The 22,443-nt window shown below is 35.2% G+C and overlaps 2 protein-coding genes across 3 annotated transcripts; both read left to right on the top strand.

The window, feature by feature from the left end:
* The first annotated feature begins 247 nt into the window (after positions 1–247).
* LOC127629896 (mitochondrial ornithine transporter 1-like) lies at positions 248–13,194 on the top strand. Of its 2 annotated transcripts, XM_052107197.1 has the most exons (8): positions 280–377; positions 743–881; positions 1,698–1,781; positions 3,719–3,977; positions 7,747–7,887; positions 8,563–8,738; positions 9,050–9,208; positions 10,571–13,194. In XM_052107197.1, the coding sequence occupies exons 3-8, from the start codon at positions 1,727–1,729 to the stop codon at positions 10,690–10,692; spliced, it is 912 nt and encodes a 303-aa protein (XP_051963157.1). In that variant the 5' UTR covers positions 280–377; positions 743–881; positions 1,698–1,726; the 3' UTR covers positions 10,693–13,194. The 2 variants fall into 2 exon arrangements, with proteins under 2 accessions (XP_051963156.1, XP_051963157.1); XM_052107196.1 differs by lacking the exon at positions 743–881 and having other exon boundaries at positions 248–377.
* A 2,854-nt stretch (positions 13,195–16,048) lies between these two features.
* Positions 16,049–22,430, top strand: LOC127630129 (stomatin-like). The gene is made up of 7 exons (XM_052107574.1): positions 16,049–16,164; positions 16,824–16,927; positions 17,040–17,112; positions 18,659–18,741; positions 18,978–19,181; positions 19,513–19,647; positions 21,489–22,430. Exons 1-7 carry the CDS (start codon positions 16,098–16,100, stop codon positions 21,681–21,683), a joined length of 861 nt encoding a protein of 286 aa, XP_051963534.1. The 5' UTR covers positions 16,049–16,097; the 3' UTR covers positions 21,684–22,430.
* The last annotated feature ends 13 nt before the right edge of the window (positions 22,431–22,443 follow it).

The raw sequence follows: 22,443 nt of genomic DNA, 5'->3' as shown, positions 1-22,443 counted from the left end.
TCTAGTGGTTCAAATAACAAATATATAACTAAATAACTAATGTCCTTTGGCATTGGTTATGCTCAAAGATCAAACTTTGTGATAAAGTGACCTTGTGTCACAATCTTAATGTTGAGTAAACATCCTTAGGCAGGAAATGACTGGAAAATAGTATATAGTCCTATTAATTCAAAGGCATGGGGTTTTCCAGGAATCCCCCATATGCTGCACAAGACACACCCTTGAGTGTGTGGTATGCATAAACCTTCTGTGATTAAGGAAGTGTGCATGTGTGTTTATACAGGTTTTGGTTATGTTTTACCACAGTATTGAGAAAACGTATTTAACAGGAGGCTTTTTGGATGTAAGTGTCAAACTAACCATTGGTCAAGGAGTCGGTAAGTGTGAGAATAACTGCAGAACATACAGTATGTGACATTGCAGCAGCTGAGTAAACGTTGATAAGACATTCTGATGAGAACATGGGCAGTTGAGTAGGTTGAAGTGATTACATTTAGGGTTGGTCTCAAAGCAAACATGTGTGACGGGACTCTTGACTGATCAAGAGGGATCCCTCTAAAACAGGATTACAGAATAAGAGGACGTCTACTATTAATAGAAAGCCCATATATATGTATATTGAATTCTATTTACTGTGTGCACTAAAGTTATGCAATGTTGTTTGTTGGACTTTTTTAGATGAGTATGAAGACGGTCTAATCAAGAATGGTCTAATCAAAATCCTTTTCTCATTTCTCTTTAGATTTGTGTGTTACCACTACTATAACAAAAAGTACCTTGTGCTACCATTTATGGACTTGGTACCATGATAATACCATGGTTTTTAGGACTAGTACCATGGCACTCTTTGAAGTACCTTGGACTACCTTTTAAATACCATGGTATGTGAATTTGGTTAATCATTCAGTACCTGAATGTTATTGCCTGTATTTAAGAACCATGGTATTACCATGTGAATACATCGTAACTTATGTTTTTTTTTTTGTTTGTTTTTTTGTAAGGGACATGGGTTTGTCTGTGTCATATGAGCATGTGTATGATGATTTCTATTTTATATAAGTTTTTGCATTATTTCTTGAAAAATATGTGCCTTTTCGACAACACTTTACAATCTGGTTCTATATTTGTTATGGTTTTACATTTGGTAATGCATTGTAGATTATGAACTCATACGATAGTCACAACACAATAGTTAACATGAAATAACAATGAACAATACTTTGAAAGCATTGAAAAATCATGGCTAATGTTAATTTCTACATACTGTATAGTATTGCTAATATATTTTTTAACATTTAAAGTTCAGCATTATGTCAGCATTAGTTTATGCATAATGAACTAACATAAACAAACAATGATAAATAGTATTTTACACTAAATACTTCATAAACCTACTTTTGTTTAAGTACATGTTAGTTCATAATGTATAATTAGTTACATTTACAACTTTTAATATTTAAAATGCATTGTATATGTAGGCATTAGCATTAAACATGATAAATAAATACTGTAAATGTTTTTTCTTCATTGTTAGTTCATGTTAACAATATTGCATTACCTAATGTTTACGTTTACAACTTTATTGTAAAGTTAATGTTGCATTTTTTGCTTTAATGATGTGTACTTTGGAGTTTGAGAATAGAGGATTGTGTGCGTCTTAATTTCAGTTCATTTTTTTTTTCTCCTCCACTTTACAGGAAGTGATGCAATATAGAACTACTTAATCATGGCTTCACATTCGGTTACTCAAGCCATCATTGATCTGTCAGCTGGAGCATGTGGTAACAGTCTTGTATTACTAATTTCCTGTGACTGAACTGAAAGAATTTGGCGGGTTACAAATTGTGCAAAACATGTTGAATCCTGTTCTGGACAACCTTTCAAAAATTTCCCATGCTATGGTAATCTTAGACATTTTTATGACAGTTTCTTTTTAATGGCAGTGTTATTAATGCCAAGTTACAACAGTTACCGATATCTTCAGTAACTGTTTATTGAACGGAAACTACACGGTTAAAATTGGTAACCTGCAATTATTATCGTAGAGATCAATTTCTACCAGATCTAACTCTTTAAATTAGTTTTGTTGGTTTAGTCTAATTTAGTCAGGTTGATTCAGTGATGTCAAATAATAAATCATATTTTTAACTTGAATCAAATATGGGGGGCGCTATATCGCGAAATAAGATTTTGTTATAACATTACAGTCCTCAAAAACACAAGTCAGGCACATGATGTATCATTTCAAAGCTTAGAATCTGAACTTTTTATAAAACACCATCAGTTTTGCATTTATGTTACATTAAATGACAAAATAAGGGTTTAAAAAATCAGTGACGCAAATAAGCGTCACCTAGAAATAATGTGGTAGAAATATTCATATGAATTAAAAAGTCCTTCACATAGCACATAAATCATATATCAAATGAAAGCTCTCATTCTCTGCAGTTTTATTTTGTTGCCCTAATACCACAGTTTGGACATTTTTCAAAATAATCACAAAGTTAAATATGATTTCTGTAAGTAATACAATCAAATACAAATGTTTCTTTTAACACTGCTGCTGTAGGCTCCAAGTAGCCTTATATTAAGGACTTATATCTGCTCTTACTTTTTCTACAAAATGAGTCATTTGTTATTTTGCTACTTCTATGAGCTTGCTTGGGTGAATAATGTTTTATCTTAGATGTCCAGAGCAAAATATGCAATCCAGATAAAGTCAGCATGCTAAACAAATCACTGGAAATATACGTATGTTATCGACTATCGGAAATGTTTTATATCATCACAAATGGGAGGATCTCATCTTTCTAATGACACTTTTTGATTGAGCTTTTAGTCCACTCAGAGGCCGAGATATCCAATGAAACAATGGGGGTGGTGCATGAACTGAAAATTAGACTGAATGTCTATGGACGAGCACATCTCTGAGGGATAAAATGCATTAGGGCACCACTTAAATTTTCCTCTATCAAGGTGATAGAGGAAAATTTATTTTTCTTAGTATTTGCTGCTATCTAGTGGAATAAAATGAGAATTTTAAAAGGGAGCTCTTAAATTTGTGCGTGAAAAATTGCAGGCGGCAGTCCAGAATGCACCAGAGTTTAGATGTTACCACATAAAACACATTTTTTGGTTAAATTATTATTATTATTATTATTTTCAGTGTATGGATTACCTTGGTACGTTTTTTAAATATACAAAATCACAATTTACATCATTTTGACATTCTGGTATGTTTTCACACAGTTATTTGCCAGCTGGTAGGCAGCTACAACTTAGTGGTACATGACGAATGAGAATTTTGTTGAGGAAGACAAAATGAGTTGCTTAAAAACAAAGAAATGTTATTGTGTAAAGAAATGTATTTACAGTATAATTTCATGTACAATATTCCCAGAAATAAATATTTGAATGCTACTGAATTAGATGGTAAAACAAAATCACTGAAAGGTAGCACAGCACACTTTCAAGCAAAACATTAAATAAAGAAGTTTGTTAGTTTTTAAATAATAAAACAATTATTAGATTTTCTGTTCAAAATAAAGACAAATGCTACAACGATCACACATTTTTTAAGTGCGACTTTAGCGTCCAAATACGTGTTGAGGCCACTGTGCATATGTAAGGTGCTAATTGAATCCGCAATGTCCCATTCCTAGAGTATATGTAATAAAGTGCATTCTCTGCACTTTTCCCCCTCTTCTGTTGTTGTAAGGTGGGACTGCCTGTGTGTTAAGCGGTCAACCTTTCGACACAGCCAAGGTGAAGATGCAGACCTTCCCCAGCTTGTACAGAAACTTCATCCACTGCTTGATCTCCGTCTACAAACAATTTGGACTGCAAGGGCTCTATCAGGGCACCACACCGGCCCTCATAGCAAACATAGCAGAAAACGCAGTCCTCTTCATGAGCTACGGCTTCTGCCAGAATGTAGTGCGCTTTGTTTCAGGACTAGAACGAGACAAAGAACTCAGGTGAGTTTCTGTACCCTTAAAGGAAACTGCTTTTAAAGTACCAAAATACAGTGATCCAAAAACAGAACAGTCCCGCCTATCAAAATACAAATTACCATGTTATCCATTACTCAAATACAAAATAATTCAGTTTTCAAATTTTTACTCAGCATACTGTACAAATATACTGTACTTAATATACAGTATTAGACTCTTACATTACCATTATGTTAGCGTCCACAAATATGATATCACATTGTTGTTATATGGTATAGATGCTAATAACAGTATTTTTTTGTAAGGGAGGGTTGGCTACTCTTCGGTATTTCAAAGAATACCATGGCACTACCAGGTTTGTCCAAAAAATACCATATTACTTTAGTATTAGTGCACATACTCACATCAGAATTACTGTGCTACAGTGTGATTGTTTCTATTGCATTGTAACAGTATTTTAACATGTGGGCAATTAATGTTATTTAGAATATCAGTGTTGAACTGGTAAAAATGAACACACCCCTCGGCCCCTTGTACTAGGTACATTAATTCTGATGTGCTTATGTTTCACTAGTAAACTCAGTATGCGTGATGCAATTCAATCCTCAAGGACATATGATCCACAGCCTGCATGCTCAGAGACTCCACAAACATGGCTTGTTTACAGTCAATACATGCACTTAGCCATTTCTGTCATGATACCCCTAATAAAAAAATATGGTTGTGGTACTACGGTACAGTAATGGTATTAGATTGTGACTATAGGTGTAAATACAGTAACACCTGCCACACAGTGCTGCTATGTGCACTCAAATAATCTGATGGAAAGAGAAATTAAACACAAACTGCACAGTGTAGTGTGTAAAGATGCTGTAAAAGTGTTTTTTCATGCAGACGACCCCGGTTCGATACCCACTTTTTCCCATCCTGTTTCCTCTTTCCACTGTTAATCTTTCCATACTACTTATAATAATAAATACAAATAAAAAATAAAGGGTGATTGCCAGCAGTAGTCATGGTAGCGATCAGGGAGTCTAGAGGAAGGCTTGGTCTGGGTATATTAAACCATGGTTTTGCTATAGTAATATTGTAGTAACAATGTTTTTTGGCAGAAGTCATAGTTTGAATGTAATTAACCAAGGTGTTACTACAGTAATATGGGGTTCAGATACTAACCATGTTTATGTCACTATGATTTTACTACATTATTCTCTGGTGATACTATGGCTTCTGTAGTAAAACCATGTTGAATTTTTGTAAGGGGCAGTTAGGTTTAGGTGTAGGGTGTCTGTGGAACTCTTTATAAACACAGTAAACACACTGCAGTTATACTGTATGTTAGTATTTAATTAAGAGAGCAAATAGTATCTGCCTCTATTTGCACCGGGTAGCAAATAGCATATAACACTATTTGCACTTAGTGCAAAGAAACAGTTTTTTTTTTCCTATTTACATTTAGTGCAAATAGCCTCTGCCTTGATTTAAATTTCCATATTCAAATACAATGATATTTACAAGGTTTTTCAAAGAATACTATGGAAATAACCTGTTGCATGTCCAAAACAAGGTACTATCAGGGTTTTTGTAAAAAATAAAAATAAAACTCATTTTGTTAGTGGCAAAATGAGTTCAGTTGAAGTTGTCAGTAATGTGTAAATTGACTGTAATATTGATTTATTAAAACAACTCAAATTCATTCAAAGCATATTTGCTACAGATGTTTCCTCTGATTAACTACTTTAATAGTCATTATAATTTCATTTCAACATTTTAAATATTTTGATTTTGTGATTTTGTTAACCCTTTGATGAATATCTCGGGTCTGAAGTGACCCAGGACCTCATTCCACCACCTGTACCTCGTCCATTTTTTTTAGTTATGCCAACACCTCTTAAGTATTCCTAAAAATTTCTCTTCTGAATAGTGTACAAAAAAAAGCCAAAATTGTAAAAAATCTATATTTTATAACTGCATAGTTACCAAAAGTGTATAGGGTCATTAAAGACCTGAGACATACAGTAGTGACTTTTTTTTTGTTTTGTTGCATTAATCATATTTTAATGGTTATTTTTTGAAAATCTATGTGTTTACAGTCACATGATATAGACTATTGAGCCAAAACATTATGACCACTCACGGTTGAAGCGAATAACCTTGTTCATCTCCTAACAGGGCCACTTGTCAAGGTCTAAGTAGATTAGCTGGTAAGTGAACAATCAGTTCTCGTGGTCAACATGTTGAATGCAGGAGAAATGGGCTGGAGTAAAGACCTGAGCGAGTGTTGGAACTGGACCTTGGAGCAGTGGTAGAAGGCCGGTGGAGGCAGTGTGATGCTCTGAGCAATGTACTGCTGGGAAACCCTGGGTCTGGCCATTCACGTGGACGACAATTTGACACGTGCCACCTACCTAAACATTGTTGCAGACCAGGTACACCCCTTCATGGCAATGGTATTTCCTGATAGCAGTGGCCTCTTTCAGCAGGATAATGCGCCCTGCCACACTGCACACATTGTTTGAGGAACATGATGAAGAGTTCAAGGTGTTGCCCTGGCTTCCAAATTCCCCAGATCGCAATCCAATTGAGCATTTGTGGGATGTGCTGGACCAACAAGTCCGATCCACGGTGGCTCCACCTCACAACTTACAGTATTTGAAGGATCTGCTGCTAATGTCTTGGTGCCAGATACCACAGGATACCTTCAGGGGTCGGCGCTGTTTTGGCGGCACATGGAGGACCAACAGCATATTAGGAAGGTGGTCATAATATTTTGTCTCATCAGTTTTTTATTACAAAACAAATGAGTTCTATATTCATAGAAAAGATAACTATATCACGTTGATTTTCTGTGTGACAACTGGAAATTATCAGTAAACACTATTACTCAAGGTGGTGCTGATGTGTCAGTGATTGACTTGGTTTACATTTGACATTGCTATTTGACGAAGTAGTAAACTATAGCAAGTGTAACACATGAACAGTATGATTTGGCTATTGTCATTTGGGTGTACTACTGAAATGATTTAAGTTGTGTGTCTCAAAAAGTGCTCAATAAGAGAAAATACATATGTGTATCTTATGTGTTATGGCTCAATATGTGTTTGACAGCCTGTTATGTTGGAGTTGGAAGTAATTAATCCTGTTCTAGATTTGTTTAATCATCTATTATATGAAAAATAAAAAATATTAAAATATATCAGAATATATTCTATTCTATTATTTTCTAATTCTCTTAAAAACCTGGGCATTTTGTAGATCCATTTGTGATATATATATATATATATATATATATATATATATATATATGAATGCTGGGTCTCTAAAGACCAGAGTATGTAATAATATTTGGCGAAACACCCATGCATTTAAGAGTTAAAGGGATAGTTCTCCCAAAAGTGTCTCATAATTAACACACCCTCATGTTGTTCCAAACCCATTTGACTTTCTTTCTTACATGGAACAAATAAAGAGATGTTTGGCAGAGCATTAACCTCAGCCCCCATTCACTTTCTTTTTCCATACATTGAAAGTGAATGGTGACTGAAGCTTTGTAACATCTCTATTTGAAGAAAGTAAGTCATGCAGGTTTGGAACAATTTGAGGGTGAGTAAATGATGATTCCATTTTTATTATACCCTTTAATACATTTAAGATACCATATTTCACATGTATGTTTTATTCAACATTACACTGCCAGTTGACAAAGTCACAGTGTGAACTCTCCAAGTTCTCCAGTTCATAGTGTCTGTAATGTGAGTATGTCTTATTAACCGTCATGTTCTCTGTGTGTCAGTAATGTTCAGAAAGCATGCTCAGGCTCCGTTGCCTCTATCTTCTCCTCTATGGTTTTATGCCCCACTGAGCTGGTCAAATGTCAGCTGCAGGCCATGCATGAAATGGAGGCCTCCGGCAAGATCACCAGCGGACAGAAAAGGTCTGTTTGCATAGAGGATGTTTTGGTAGTGGATAAAGGGCTGAAATGTGGGTAATGAAGAGAATAGAAATGTGCTGATATAGCAAATTCTGTTGATATGAAAACTGATAATTATTGTTATGGCTGAGAAACTACAGTATGTGACGGTCATCATTATACAGTAAATCTGTAATGTTGTACATGTTGACTTTTTTCAAATTTGATTTCACTCTAAAGCTCCAATCAGGCATCAAAACACTATTAGGTACAAAAGAAAAAAACTGGAAAACCATTTAGAAAGTTTGAAACCTGTCATGGAAAAAGTGTACAGTTTGAATTGAACAGAATAAAAGTTATAATAATTTAAAACTCAAATATTTATATACACTAGCTGGTTATATTGGTAGAACATTATATAGTCACTGATATAATGAACCAGTGTGAACGTGGTTGTGGTTGAGGGGTGAATCTACTATTCATAGGTTTTTAGTACTTATATATATGTATTTATATATACAAACTTAAATTAAAACAAAAATGACTCATAATCAGTCACCATGTCATTTCTTCATGTTGCCACATACCTGGTATGTAGGTCCAAGAAATCAAGTGCTACCAGAGGGAGCACCTGTTTTGATTTATATATATATATATATATATTTATGCAAATATAAGCTCTTTCCCTCTTTGTTCCAGCACGGTCTGGTCCGTTGTCAGAAATGTGATACGGACGAACGGCCCTCTGGGTTTCTATCAGGGACTCAGCACAACTATAGTCCGTGAGATACCTGGATACTTCTGTTTCTTTGGAGGATATGAACTCAGCCGCTCTATGTTTGCCCAGTACATGGGAAGAGACAAAGAACACATAGGTAAGATGCCCACTGATGGTCCCGTCACAAACGACATGTTGCTATGTCTAGCTGGTTGGGATCCTCCAATGTACTGAAAGCGAGACAGAGCAACAGTGTTTATACATTTCTTGGGATTCAACCAACATATGGTTTACTTTTAGTTGTCTCTGCATATTAAAGAGATAATGATCTATAAAGTACCTGTAAGCCTTTGTAGGAGAAACAACACCATAATTTATAAGTTAATTTGCCTTTGGACCTAAGCAACTGTGAAAAGTCTCATTATTCTTTGTAAACAGGAAACGCTTAACAATCATTTTTTTCTGTAGGTGTTGTTCCCTTGATGTTCAGTGGTGGTTTTGGCGGTGCCTGTCTGTGGTTGGTGGTGTACCCCATAGACTGTGTGAAGTCACGCATCCAGGTTCTGTCTTTAGCAGGGAGACAGGAGGGGTTCCTTAAGACCCTTATGGGGATTTTAAGAAATGAGGGTGAGACTCCAATATTTCTGTCCAATCATTAGCTCATAAATGTATAATTGAATTACTTACATGACGATGTGTTTGTGTAAACACATACTTCAGCTTTAACTCATAACCAGCTTTATGTGATTAAGGGACTTGAACATTTCCAATTTAATAAATTATGATGCTGTTAAACATTGAAATACTACATTAAATGCACAATGTCATAATGCCTTTTACTGATGTGAGCACTGAATGGATAGTTCACCCAAAAATTAAAATTCTCTTGTCATTTACTCACCCTCATGCCATCCCAGATGTGTATGACATTCTTTCATCTGCTGAACGCAAACAAAGATTTTTAGAAGAATATTTGAGCTCTGTAGGTCCAAACAATATAAGCAAATGGTGGTCAGAACTTTGAAGGTCCAAAAAGCACATAAAGGCAGCATAAAAGTAATCTACACAATTCCAGTGGTTTAATCCATGTCTTTAGAAGTGATATGATAGCTGTGGGTGAGAAAAAGATCAATATTTAAGTCCTTTGTACTGTAAGTTCTCCTCCCTGGCCAGTAGGTGGCTATATACTCGAAGAATGTGAATTGCCAAAAACAAAAGGAGAAGAAAGTGAAAGTAAAAGTAAAAGTGAATATTTATAGTAAAAAATTACATAAATATGAAACTGTTTCTCACTTACACTTATTGTATCGCTTCCGAAGATATGGATTTAACCACTGGAGTCGAATGGATTACTTTTATGCTGCCTTTATGTGCTTTTTGGACCTTCAAAGTTCCGGCCATCATTCACTTGCATTGTATAGACCTACAGAGCAGAGATTTTCTTCTAAAAATCTTTGTTTGCATTCAGAAGAAGAAAGACTGTCATACACATCTGGGATGGCATGAGGGTGAGATGATGAGAGAATTGACATTTTTCGGTGAACTATCCCTTTAATGCTCACATCAGGAATAAGCATTATGACATTGTGTATTTAATGCAGCATTTCAGTGTTTAACTGCATCATAATTTATTCAAATGGAAATTATCAAAGTCCATTGAAAAAATCACAAGTGTGAAAGCTGGTTATTGGTATAAGTTGAAGTCCGATTTTACTCAAACACATCGTCCTGTAAGTAATGTAGTTATATGTCTATGAGCTAATTGTTAGAGCCAGAGTCAAATATATAAAATAATGTGTCTTTAGTATCCTGGTAAATATATCAGTAGTTAGTCAAGGGGACACGCATAGTACGCAAATGGAATAGTTTCCTGAAAAAAGACCCTAGGGAATTGTTTCTTTAACATAAGCATTTAAAATGTTTATAAAATGGGACAAGGTTATTCATTTTAGGGTTGCAGCATGTTCATTTCTGCTCTCTTTTTTGCAGGAGTGCGGCCTCTGTATTCCGGTTTGACCCCCACTATGATTCGAACATTTCCCGCCAATGGGGCGCTCTTTCTAGCTTATGAACTCAGTCGCAAGATGATGATGCAACAGTTTGATCACTGACACCACCTCCTGGAGGTTCTGCTGTCTTTTCAGCTTACCCTGCACTGGAACTTATTAATGCCATGTTGCAACCGTTTTCAGGTAGCACAGACAGCTTGTTGGATATTATCCACTCCGGTATTTTTATTTGTATTATTCCGATGACCAGCCAATCAATATTATCACAATTCATATTAAGGATCCATATCTGCTGGTCACATATTGGAACAAAATTTATTTATTCAAATCCTGTCCCATTGAGTAGCAGATGCTTCTTTTTTTCTTCTTCTTCTTCTTTTTCAATATCTAGAGATGTTTTTAACAAAACAGTTCAGCAAAAATGAAAATGTTGTAATAATTTACTCACCCTCATGTTGTTCTAAACCCATTTGACTGTGGGGAACACTAAGGCTACGTCCACATTAATCCGGATAAATTTGAAAACTGCATTTCGTTTTCTAAACGCACTCCGTCCACACTGACGTTTTCCAAATGTTTTATTTCGAAACACTGAAATGTTTGAAAATGCCTAAATCCAGTTACTGCACATGCGGACAAAACGTAAGAATTTCATCTCCGTCATTTCCGTGAACAAAATGCAATGTCCTCGTGCTCCACCTCCAGACAGCAATTCCGAGTAGGAATGCAATGTGAATGTTGTACAGAGCAAGATTTATCTTTAACAATGCTGTCAAATTGAACAGCAGGTACAACAACGCTGCTACAACATGGGCCGCCATCTCGATTGATTTGGGTTGAATGGATCAAATGACAACAGTCACATGGCAACAAATATGTAATCATTTTCGAATATCTCCATTTTCTCTGTTCACACTACATCAGGAAGACCTCGTTTTCAAATGTATCCACTGTATCCACTTTTTTCGAAAAGCTCAGTTTTTGCTGGACAAAAAACGCAGTCTCAATGAGGACGGAAGGCCAAACCGTAGAGAAAAAGATGCGTTTTCAAACGAAAACGTATTTTGTGTACGTCACCTAAAGGAGATGTTTTAATGAATATCACAACTCATCTTTTCAATACAATGGCAGTGGATAGTGACTCACTTTAAAGTTTAAAAAACACCCAAATATCGTAAAAGAAGTCCATGTGATTTGTGCATCATATTCCAAGTATTCTGAAGGCATATGATCGGTTTTGGTGAGAAACAACTCGAAAAATAAGTATTTTTCAGTTAACCTCTTAACCTCCATTTCTCATTAGTGCTATCATAGAAGTTTGTTCACATGGTCACGCGAGAACTTGAGTCATTTTTACAGCCTTCTCTCATGAACTGACATTCACGTTTTCACTAACAACTGACTTCAATTTCAGGTTGTGTCACTACCATTGTATTAAAATGATGTGCAGTGGGTAATATACATAAAACATCTCCTTTGTGTTCCGCATAAGAAAGAAAGTCTTGGGTTTGAAACAACAGTAGGGTGAGTGATTACAGAACTTTCATTTTTGGGTGAAATATTTCTTTAAATAGGACATCTGGGATTCTGCACAGGTTTTTCTGAACACTTGAAATACTTCTCTTATGACATTTTGTGTAGACTCTATGAAAATGCAGTTTCTTACATGTTTCTACTGGTACTACTCAATGCAAAGCTTGCTGCCAAAAATACCTTTGTAACAAGAGGAACTTCATGTGGTGTATGAAATTGCTGTTGTCATTCTTACATAAAGGCCAAAAAGGTGTTTTTGCATGAATTTGGAAAAAGTTGCATGTGACGTGGCGTCTAGTGTTGTTGGGCGGCCCAATGTTTCATGAGTTTAAGACATTTAAATAAGCCTGTTTCTTGGTGAGAATCTCTTGGCTGCATGTGGCACTCGACCCAGGGACCCAAAACACCCTCATATAGTGTTTGAGCCTAGATGACTTTTAATGAAGTTACTGTTAAAATAATTTACTGTATTGTACCGCAATAAATAATTTTTGGCATTTTATAAAATGCACATTGTATGTTATAGTGCCACACTGTAGAAAGTGGTAACCTACCATTGTTATCCGTACCCGATCTAATCTTAAAAAATTGTTTTATTGTTGTTACCTAATAAGTTCAGGTTGATTCAGACATGTTAAATAAGTTTTTGGACTTGAATAAAACCAGTTAATTTAGATGTTACCACGTAAACTCAATTTTTGGTTAACATTATTTTGCAGGACACACGGGTGTTGAGCCAAAAAACGCGATTTAGCCACTTTACCCTTCAGCTGCGTTGTTATTTTGATATTTAAAATATTTTGAAATATTTAAAAATGATTGTTTATTATAATTATCATTATTTGTGAAATTAAAATAGTCATACATATTTATAACATTTAACATATTTCAAGATCATCTAAGGCTAATCACATAATAAAGGTGCATTGTCATTTTGATATTTAAAATATTGAAATATTTTGAAAAATGTAAACATAAGTGTTTATTATTATTAGTATTACCATTATTTGTGAAATTAAAAAGTCATATCAATATGTATAGAATTTATCATATTTCTTCAAATTTAAGGCTAATCTCATAATAAATCTGCATTGCAATATTGATATTTAAACTATTGCAATATTTGGACATATTTAAATATGATTTTGTTTATTATTATTGTCGTTATTCCTGAAATTAAAATGTAATAAATATTTATAACATTTAACATAGTTTTACAACTCTACAGCTAAGCACATAATAAATATTAATTTATATAATACATAATTTACATAATTTAAATATTTTGAAATATTTGAATATGATTGTTTATTATTTTATCATTATTTGTGAAATTAAAATTGTAAAACATATTTATAACATTTAACATATATATATGCAGTATTCTTTAATCTAAGGCTAATGTGGGATTGTACATTTAATATCACATCACATTAAAAACTAAAGTGATGCACATTGTATTTGGCTTTCGAGATATTTGCAATGTGATTGAAAATGAAAATGTGCTTCTCATGCTTGCTAAGCCCATCACCTTTTATCTGTGATGGCTCTAGATGCCCCAGCCCCATTCTTGAATTGGTGGCCATTGTTCATGATTCAATCAATATCTGAATCAAATGTAAATGCATTACCATAGCTGTGGACCCTTCCTTATCTCCATGAAAATGAAGTCGTCTGAGTGATATAGTTATGCTGATTGGATTAGGGCTGGAGAAACCCCAGTCTCTGTTGCGGATTCAACTGCATTCTTTGTTTAAGGTTCAACTGAATACTTTGTTACCACCAGGAAGGACTGCACACAGAATGCCTATAAAATACAACGGATGCCTCCCTAAGTTAGACTTGATGACTGCAGAGTGAGACAGCACCTTCTGACGTGTAGACTGATTCTCATATCTTCTACAATAAAGAATTCTGCTGAAGCTTTACCCGAGTCTCCTGGTCCTCTCTGAGAGTTTCCAACACTAATCATATAATAAAACTGCATTGTAATTTTGATATTTAAAATATTATAATATTTTGACATTTTGAAACTTGATTGTATATAATTTTTTATATATATTCATGAAATATTTCTTTATTTTTGTATCCCCTTTTCTTCCAATTTGGAATGCCCAATGGAATGCCCAATACCTAGTAGGTCCTCGTTGTGGCGTGGTTACTCACCTCAATCGGGGGGCGGAGGAGAAGTCTCAGCTACCTCCGCTTCTGAGACAGTCAATTCGTGCATCTTATCACGTGGCTCGATGTGCATGGCACCACGAAGACTCACAGCATGTGGAGACTCATGCTACTCTCTGTGATCCACTCACAACTTACCACCCACCCCATTGAGATCGAGAACCACTAATCGCAACCGTGAGGAGGTTACCTCATTTGACTCTACGTTCCCTAGCAACCGGGCCAATTTGGTTGCTTAGGAGACCTGGCTGGAGTCACTCAGCACACTCTTGATTCGAACTCACGACTCCAGGGGTGGTAGTCAGCTTCAATACTCTATTATAACATTTAACATGTTTTTACAAATCTATGGCCAATCACTTAATAAAACTGCATCATCATTTTGATATTTAAAATATTTTGAAATATTGAAACATGATTGTTTATTTTTATTATTTGTGAAATGAAAATAGAAATACATGAATTAACATAAAAATCATAGGCTATATATATAAAGGCTCACAATAAAGCTGCAATGTCATATTAAAATATTAAATATATTAAAATAAAAATATTTTGAAATATTTAAACAATATTGAGAATAATCATTATAATAATATTGTAATAAAAACATTATTAATTATTATATCATTAATAGTAATTTCACTAATTAAATAATACAATTTTATTCATTTTAATGTATTATTAATAACAAGATAATAAGATCTTTTTTTAATTATTATTCTTATACATGGAATCAAAATGACGATAAACATTTATAATAATTAACATATTTTAAATATTTACAGCTAATCAGATAATAAAGTCACAAAGCTTTTAGCAGAAATAACAATCTTTATAGATCATTCATAAATGAAATGCCAAAAAAATAAAAACAATTTATTTGTGTTGAGAGGATAACTGTATAATTTTGTTCTTTTTTATTTGGTTTTGTAAAACCTAATGAACTAAATAATCTTTAAAAGGTTCACAGACAAACATTCATACACAAACTAATAAACACCGTACCAGCACTCTGGAATACTTGATTCTGATTGGTCATGGCATTCTGAGGACAAATATGTTTGTATCATGACCGATAAATTCTAGAATTGGCATTGGCATTCGATTTCCTTTACTTTGTTTCATTTTCTACAAACTAGCTATGCTATGCTATAGCTATGCTAGTTCCACTCCATACTCTCTTTTCACATAATACAATTATTTGAACTGAAATCAACATTTCATGTCCATTTATTTATTTATTTGGCAAGATGTTGAGTAACAAGCAAGATAATGTAAAGTCACCCAGTCATTATAGCCAAATAAAGTTATTCCAGTGCTTTTTCTACCTGACACAATCAAAACACCAACTTTACATTTCAATGTCGCATTACCAGCTACAACATAGCAAGTGATGTCTGCTAAATAAGATATTGATTTATATGGTCACATATCAGCACTTGTGTATCATGTGATTGTATGTCATGTGATTTGAGAGCTCATTTCTCTGCCTGGTGATGGCACAGAAATCCATGAATAATGAATGTCTCATTACAGCTACTGATACTGTAAATGTACAGAAAGCCCCAAGCAAATACAATATTATCAGACGTATATTTCATTCTGGTTGAAGTTATCAGTCTCTGACATGAAATGAGTCACGGCAGAATTTTCCTTTCCTCCTCTGCTGCTCTGCATACATCTGCGATCTAGAGGAAGAGAGCAGGCCACACCCGCATAGGCAAGTGCGTTTGCATTTAAAGCTTCACTGTTACCTGCTGTCTTCCGTAAAACAAGCTGCGTTGCTCTTAATGATGACCACAGTAACCAGGTTTCAAGACCAGCAGACTGAGAGTAGCACACATATAATACCTGAAGGTAGGCCTTCATGAAAACATCACACATTTCTATATGTCTATAAGTCTTTACAAAACAAAAGTCATGTATCAAAAATGTCAGTATCAAAACATTAAAAGTTTACTAAAGCATGGTAATAATGGCTTTAAATGTAAAATGTAACCATATTAAATTGTTAAATTATTTAAGTTAAGTACAAAACATCTATAACAACACTGTATAAATTCACAAATATGATAAATACAAACAGTCTGTTAACACAGCCTCATTAGAAGGTTCACTTAGGGCCCCTAAGCCACCAGGGGCCCCCACAAAGAAAGGTCGTTTTTTAATTTATTTTTAATTATTGGTATATAGTTATGGTAAAATGTATATGCACATATATATATATACAGTATATATATATATAAATGTTTTGTTAATATGTTGCTAAATCTTTTCATATTTGTGTAATTAATCTATTTCAATTTTAAGTTGATTTAATCAAAGTTGTTGGAGACTGTATAGTGGTGTCATTCTTGGTTGTATATATCCAAGTCTGAATTTGCTTAAGGCCCCCATATTCTCAGAATCGGCCCTTAAGGTGATTTACAAAGATGTATAAAAATGATGTAGTTACATGACAAGCCTGTCTTGAATTACACTTTGCTAGTACCAAATGTTGGCTACTTATATTTCAGATGATAAACCACCCTCACTGGGATGTATCGGCTGGTTCATTATCATCATCTCCCTCATTTTCATCATAGGATTGTTTCCTGTTACCATTTTCATGTGTGTCAAGGTATGATATGTTTTTAAAAGAAAGACTAGTATGATAGATTGTACAGAGATGATTAACTCATGATCAGTGATAACTGACTGCATCGACAATGTACTCATTAGCTCACTCTTAGATTGTACAGGAGTATGAAAGGGCTGTGATCTTTCGATTGGGTCGCATTATGGACAAGAAACCAAAAGGACCAGGTATGACAAAGTTTTCATTTGGGATCCACAAATAGAACTACTCATCAATGTGCACATCTAATGTTCTAAATTGTCACATAATATTGCCTATAGTTATATCATAAGAAGTTGAGAAAAAGAGTATCTGCTAAGAAAAGTGCAAAGAAAGTATGTTTTTTGCATTTAAATTAATTTGCAAATGAAGCAAATTTGTAAAAACCAATTACAAAACCATGTCGATTTTTGTGCTTACAAGTAGCCATGAATAATCCATGAGTAAACAACCTATATTAGGACTTTTAATCCAATCTTGCCCACAGTTATAAAATAAATATTGAGGCATTTTCATATGTTTACTTCACATTTCTTTGGTGAGGATTATAATATATCCCTTTAAACTCAGATAAACAAAATAATTATCAAAATATGAATAACTACATTCTCGAGCAATGCAAAATGGGTATAGTTTTAAAGATTAGAAGTTATATCTATTTCTATCTGGCTATGTTAGCTTACATTGGAAATGCTGTAGCTGTGGAATGCTAAACCAATTGGATTGGGTTCAGACAGCTCCAAACAGTGGTGAGAGTCATCCATATGTGGGCAGAGATTCAAGTGATCAATCACTGTAATTGCATATATACACACACAACACAGACATAATGATGACTCAAATGGCACAGAATGAAACTCATTCTAAAATCATGTCTGCATACTATGCTAACCTTTAGTCATTGTTGTGGTTGCATGTGGAATTTGTTCTTATGTACAATTATTATGTTTATTTGTTTGGAGAGGCTTTTGGACACTCTGAGATGTTTGGTCACTAGGATATATTATTTTTGTAATACATTTTGATTGCTTTGTCGTATCAACACAAATTTGACTCAGTTAAAGGTGACACAACTGGGAACAAAACAAAAGCAGTTTTCAGAGCCACCTTATTAACACACTGAGGTATACAGTATAATGTCAAATCTGAAAAATAAGAATAAAAGTACATTTTGGCTCAGCTTTTTTGTGAATTTTCAGCAGTCTCATAATTTATCATTTTCTAAATCATAATTAGTTTTTTGCAAAGTTTCCTTTAAAATGATACCAAACACTCCTTGTTATTTTTTGGGTTTGTTTGTCGAGTTATAAGCCTTTAATTTTGGGGATACCACTGAAACAGGAAATCTTTAAAAACACCCTCAAAGCTTAAATCGTGTGATCCAAGAAAGTTTGAGGACTCGCTACAGTCTGTCTCATATTGTCTGGTTACAATACGTCCTGATTTGAATGCGGAAATAAGTAAACTTTGCCTCAAAATGCAGAAAATACTATTAGAAAATGAGTCACTACACTTTTGTTTTTGAGAAATAATAAAATTTTTATATGGCTGCATGTTATAGAGATGCTTTCTTCTGCTTTTAAGTAAAAGCAGTCACCCTAAAACATATTTAGGCATATTCATTTTACCTCCATTTTTCTTTGTCTAGAGGACAACTGAACTAAAAAGTGTCACATCTTACTCCCATATTACTGTGAATTTGTAATAGATTTGTAATAATTTACTTTTTCTTAGGAATTTGCTTTGTACTGCCATGTACTGACACATTCAGGAAGGTGGACTTGAGAACTGTGTCATTTGATATTCCCCCTCAGGAGGTACATATTCTTGATCTACTTCCATATACTAACAGAACTTACTATTATATTACAAAAGCCATAGATTCAATAACCAATCAATTGTCATACAGTACATCCACTTCCAACTCAAAGTTCATGCAGGCAAAGCAATATTTAGAACCAACAGTAGCAGGCCAAATTGTGTAAAGGTTTATATCCCAATGTAAAAGTTTAGATCTAAAGAACAGCATCTATATGTGTTTATGTGAGAACAGATCTTGACAAAGGACTCGGTGACAGTGAGTGTGGATGGTGTGGTGTACTTCCGTGTTTGTGACCCCATCTGTTCCGTGGCCAACGTGTCCAATGCGGACCACTCAACACGTCTGCTGGCCCAGACTACCCTGAGAAACGTGTTGGGTATAAAGAACCTGTCAGAGCTGCTGTCTGATAGAGAGGGCATCTCCAACAGCATGCAGGTACAAAAGCTCTCGGAGCAGAAAGAGCTATTCATCCATCATCTTGGGCCTTTGTCTAAACACTTTAACAAAAATACAATCTTCACATTTTAAGCCATTTGTTAAACTTGTTAAACTATTGTAAGTTCATTACTGTACACATTTTTACAAACTGAGGAACGAATCTCAATGATACCAGGGAGGGATGTTAAGTTTGTTAATTATGTGTTGTAGATATAGACCAGGATTCATTTGTTTCTTTTACACTGATATTGCTTTAGTTGTAAACCTATCCCCAGGGTTCTGTATCATCTTCCCGGATCCTCATAGCTTTGTAATATCTTAATGACAGGCTGCCCTGGATGAGGCCACTGGTGAGTGGGGCATTAAAGTGGAGCGAGTGGAGATAAAGGACGTTAAACTGCCCCAGCAGCTTCAGAGAGCCATGGCTGCAGAGGCAGAGGCGGCCCGAGAGGCTCGTGCCAAGGTGAGACCACCACAACACCCTGAGAATACAGGCAAAATTAGTCAATCTCATGACAGAAGGCAAAAGGAGTCAATAGCTATTTGCATTTTTAGAAATAGCATTATAATTTTTAGCCACAAGGTGGCACTCTCCTGAAACTTTTTGAGTCCCTTCAGAGCATGTGCCAAAGACACATACTGAGTTTCGTAATGGTACGCCAAGTCGTTCGTAAAATACAGCATTTTATGACTACATTAAAAATGGCCGGCATAGGAATTGTTGATACCGTTGGACTCGCTATACCCCACTGAATCTAATGAGACCTATTTAATGATTTTATGACAAACTGTTCAGAAGTTATAAGCAAAAATGTGCTTTTTTCATATCTCATAACCACTAGGCGGCACTGTTCAGAAACTGAGCAGGCACCCTTGAGTCATGGTGCCTATGACAAATAATAAGGTTGTATGAATAGGCTAAAGCGTTACGGAGATATACCCTCACATCCATTTTGGCATGCTCTTTGTCGAATTCGTTGAAGCGCCATTCGAAAACGGAATAGTTTAAGAAAATTCTGTGAATATCTTTTTGTTGTGAGTGTCTCTAGATGATGCAGGCCAATTTTCGCCTAGGACGAGTTAGAAAAAGAAAAAGATTCAGAAAATTCAAAATCGTTGACTTCCAAAATTGAATTTTTCATATTGTTGGACTCTCTATACCCCACTGAATCTAATGAGACCAATTTCATGATTTTATGACAAACTGTTCAGAAGTTATAAGCAAAAATGTGTTTTTTTCATATCTCGTGATCAGTATGGGGCAGTGTACCAAAACGCTGCAGGTAACCTCAGGGCCTAATGTTGATGACACGTACAAAGCTTCGTCACTATCCCTCAAAGCATTGCACAGATACAGCCTCAAGTTCAGTTTTGCACGTTCATTATTGAATTTGTTGAAGCGCCATTCAAAAATGGTATGGTTAATCAAAGTTCAATGAAGATTTTTTTTGTCGTGAGTGCCTCTAGATGATGCAGGCCAATTTTCGTGCAAATCGGACATACGGCCTAGGACGAGTTCGAAAAAGTAGGTTTTTCAAGTAGGCTTCTTGCTCTGAACTCCATGTACAACTCACCACGCGCCCCACTGAGAGCAAGAACCACATTATAGTGACCACGATGTGGCTATCGCAACGTGACTCTACCCACCCTAGCAATCGGGCCGGGAACTTGTGACTCCAGGTGTGGTAGTCAGCATCTTTACTTGCTAGGTGCACAAACAGGATAAATATCACTAAACCAACACCTTGAACTCGTCATTATGTTGCTCAAACCATTCCTGAATAATGTGTGCAGTGTGGCAAGGTGCATTATTATGCTGAAAGGGAATACTATTGCCATGAAGGGTTTACCTGTCTGCAACGATGTTTAGGTAGGTGGCACATGTCAAATTGTTGTCCACATGAGTAGACTGACCAAGTTTGTTTTCTGAAAATCTGGAAAAATGGATGAAAAATTTGTTGGCACCCAGAATTGTATGACACAACGTCATACATGTACAGAGACCGGACGAAAAAAAGACAGCGCTTGGCAGAAGGTGAGCGAGGAAGTTGGACTACCTGATAAGTTCTGAAAATATGCGCGTCTACTTGATTCCAGCTATTTGCATTCAGTGCTATTTTTGTCTACGGTCTGCAACCGCCTGATCGCAAGTTTACATAGAGAAAACCAGGGTTTTCCAAACAGCATTTCTAGCTCTGCAATCCAATATTATTGTTGAAATAAACACATTTATAATTGGGGAATCCATATCAGGCACCTTATATGACACCAACAGCTCAAGTGTATTATTACATGTGCGTGCAGGTGATTGCAGCAGAGGGCGAGATGAACGCCTCAAGGGCATTGAAGGAAGCCTCTCTGGTGATTGCTGAGTCACCATCTGCTCTGCAGCTACGATACCTCCAGACTCTTAACTCCATCGCAGCAGAGAAAAACTCCACCATCATCTTTCCTCTGCCCATTGATATCATTCAGCACTTCACATCCAAAAGAGATTAACGATTCCACATTAAGAAAATCCTTTTTGGTTGTGACACATTACTGGGTATTAATGTACAAATATGACTATAGCAAAAATATGCTTCGATAAGTACAATATGGAGATATTTTCTATGATTTTTAAGACAACATAAAACATTTAACTTCCGTAATATTTATGAGTGAAACAGAATTAAGTGGGAAATACTGTAGAGCGGGACATCTCTATTTTATCCACCTGCATTTGATTGGATAGTGAAAAGTTGGCCAATATATTATTTTTAAGTGTGTAAATTTGTGCCAACAGCATTGAATAGAATTGCAAAATCAAAGACTGTTTTCAAACAGGTTTCCCAAACACTCCACCTGTCTACTATTGGGTGACCAAACAGATAGCCCCACCCAAAATTCACGCCATTGGTTAAGGCAATGTTGCTGTGTCGGGCTGGTTGGGATGCTTGAACAAACCTAGCAATGTCCTGAAATTGACAGAGCCACATGTTAAGACTTTACGAGGGAATCAACCAACAAATGGCTCACTTTTAATGTTAAAATACGAAACAATTTTACGATGTATAAAGTATGTTACTAAACATAAAGACTCACCATACTGTACTATATAAAGTACAGTACTGTGCAAAAGTTTTAGGCACTTGTGAAAAATGTTGCATTGTAATACTTAAGTATTTTAAGACTGAAAAAAAAATGCTCATCACATTAAAGTGGGAGCCCATCTAAATCAAGAATTGAGCATGTTTTAAGGGACTTAAGGGACAGCTAT

The sequence above is a fragment of the Xyrauchen texanus genome, chromosome 36 (genome assembly GCF_025860055.1).
Source record: "Xyrauchen texanus isolate HMW12.3.18 chromosome 36, RBS_HiC_50CHRs, whole genome shotgun sequence".
NCBI lineage: Eukaryota > Metazoa > Chordata > Actinopteri > Cypriniformes > Catostomidae > Xyrauchen > Xyrauchen texanus.
The sequence above is the reverse complement of the archived record's forward strand: the minus strand, read 5'-3'. Positions and strand labels throughout refer to the sequence as shown.

What these genes read in the sequence shown, in the direction of transcription:
- LOC127629896 (XM_052107196.1), top strand. Translation starts at nt 1,727, where the DNA reads ATGGCTTCACATTCGGTTACTCAAGCCATCATTGATCTGTCAGCTGGA. An exon ending in TCTGTCAGCTGGAGCATGTG is followed by an intron (nt 1,782 to 3,718) that starts GTAACAGTCTTG and finishes TGTTGTTGTAAG; the next exon opens with GTGGGACTGCCTGTGTGTTA. An exon ending in AAGAGACAAAGAACACATAG is followed by an intron (nt 8,739 to 9,049) that starts GTAAGATGCCCA and finishes TTTTTTCTGTAG; the next exon opens with GTGTTGTTCCCTTGATGTTC.
- LOC127630129 (XM_052107574.1), top strand. Translation starts at nt 16,098, where the DNA reads ATGATGACCACAGTAACCAGGTTTCAAGACCAGCAGACTGAGAGTAGC. An exon ending in CAAGAAACCAAAAGGACCAG is followed by an intron (nt 17,113 to 18,658) that starts GTATGACAAAGT and finishes ACTTTTTCTTAG; the next exon opens with GAATTTGCTTTGTACTGCCA. An exon ending in GCATCTCCAACAGCATGCAG is followed by an intron (nt 19,182 to 19,512) that starts GTACAAAAGCTC and finishes TCTTAATGACAG; the next exon opens with GCTGCCCTGGATGAGGCCAC.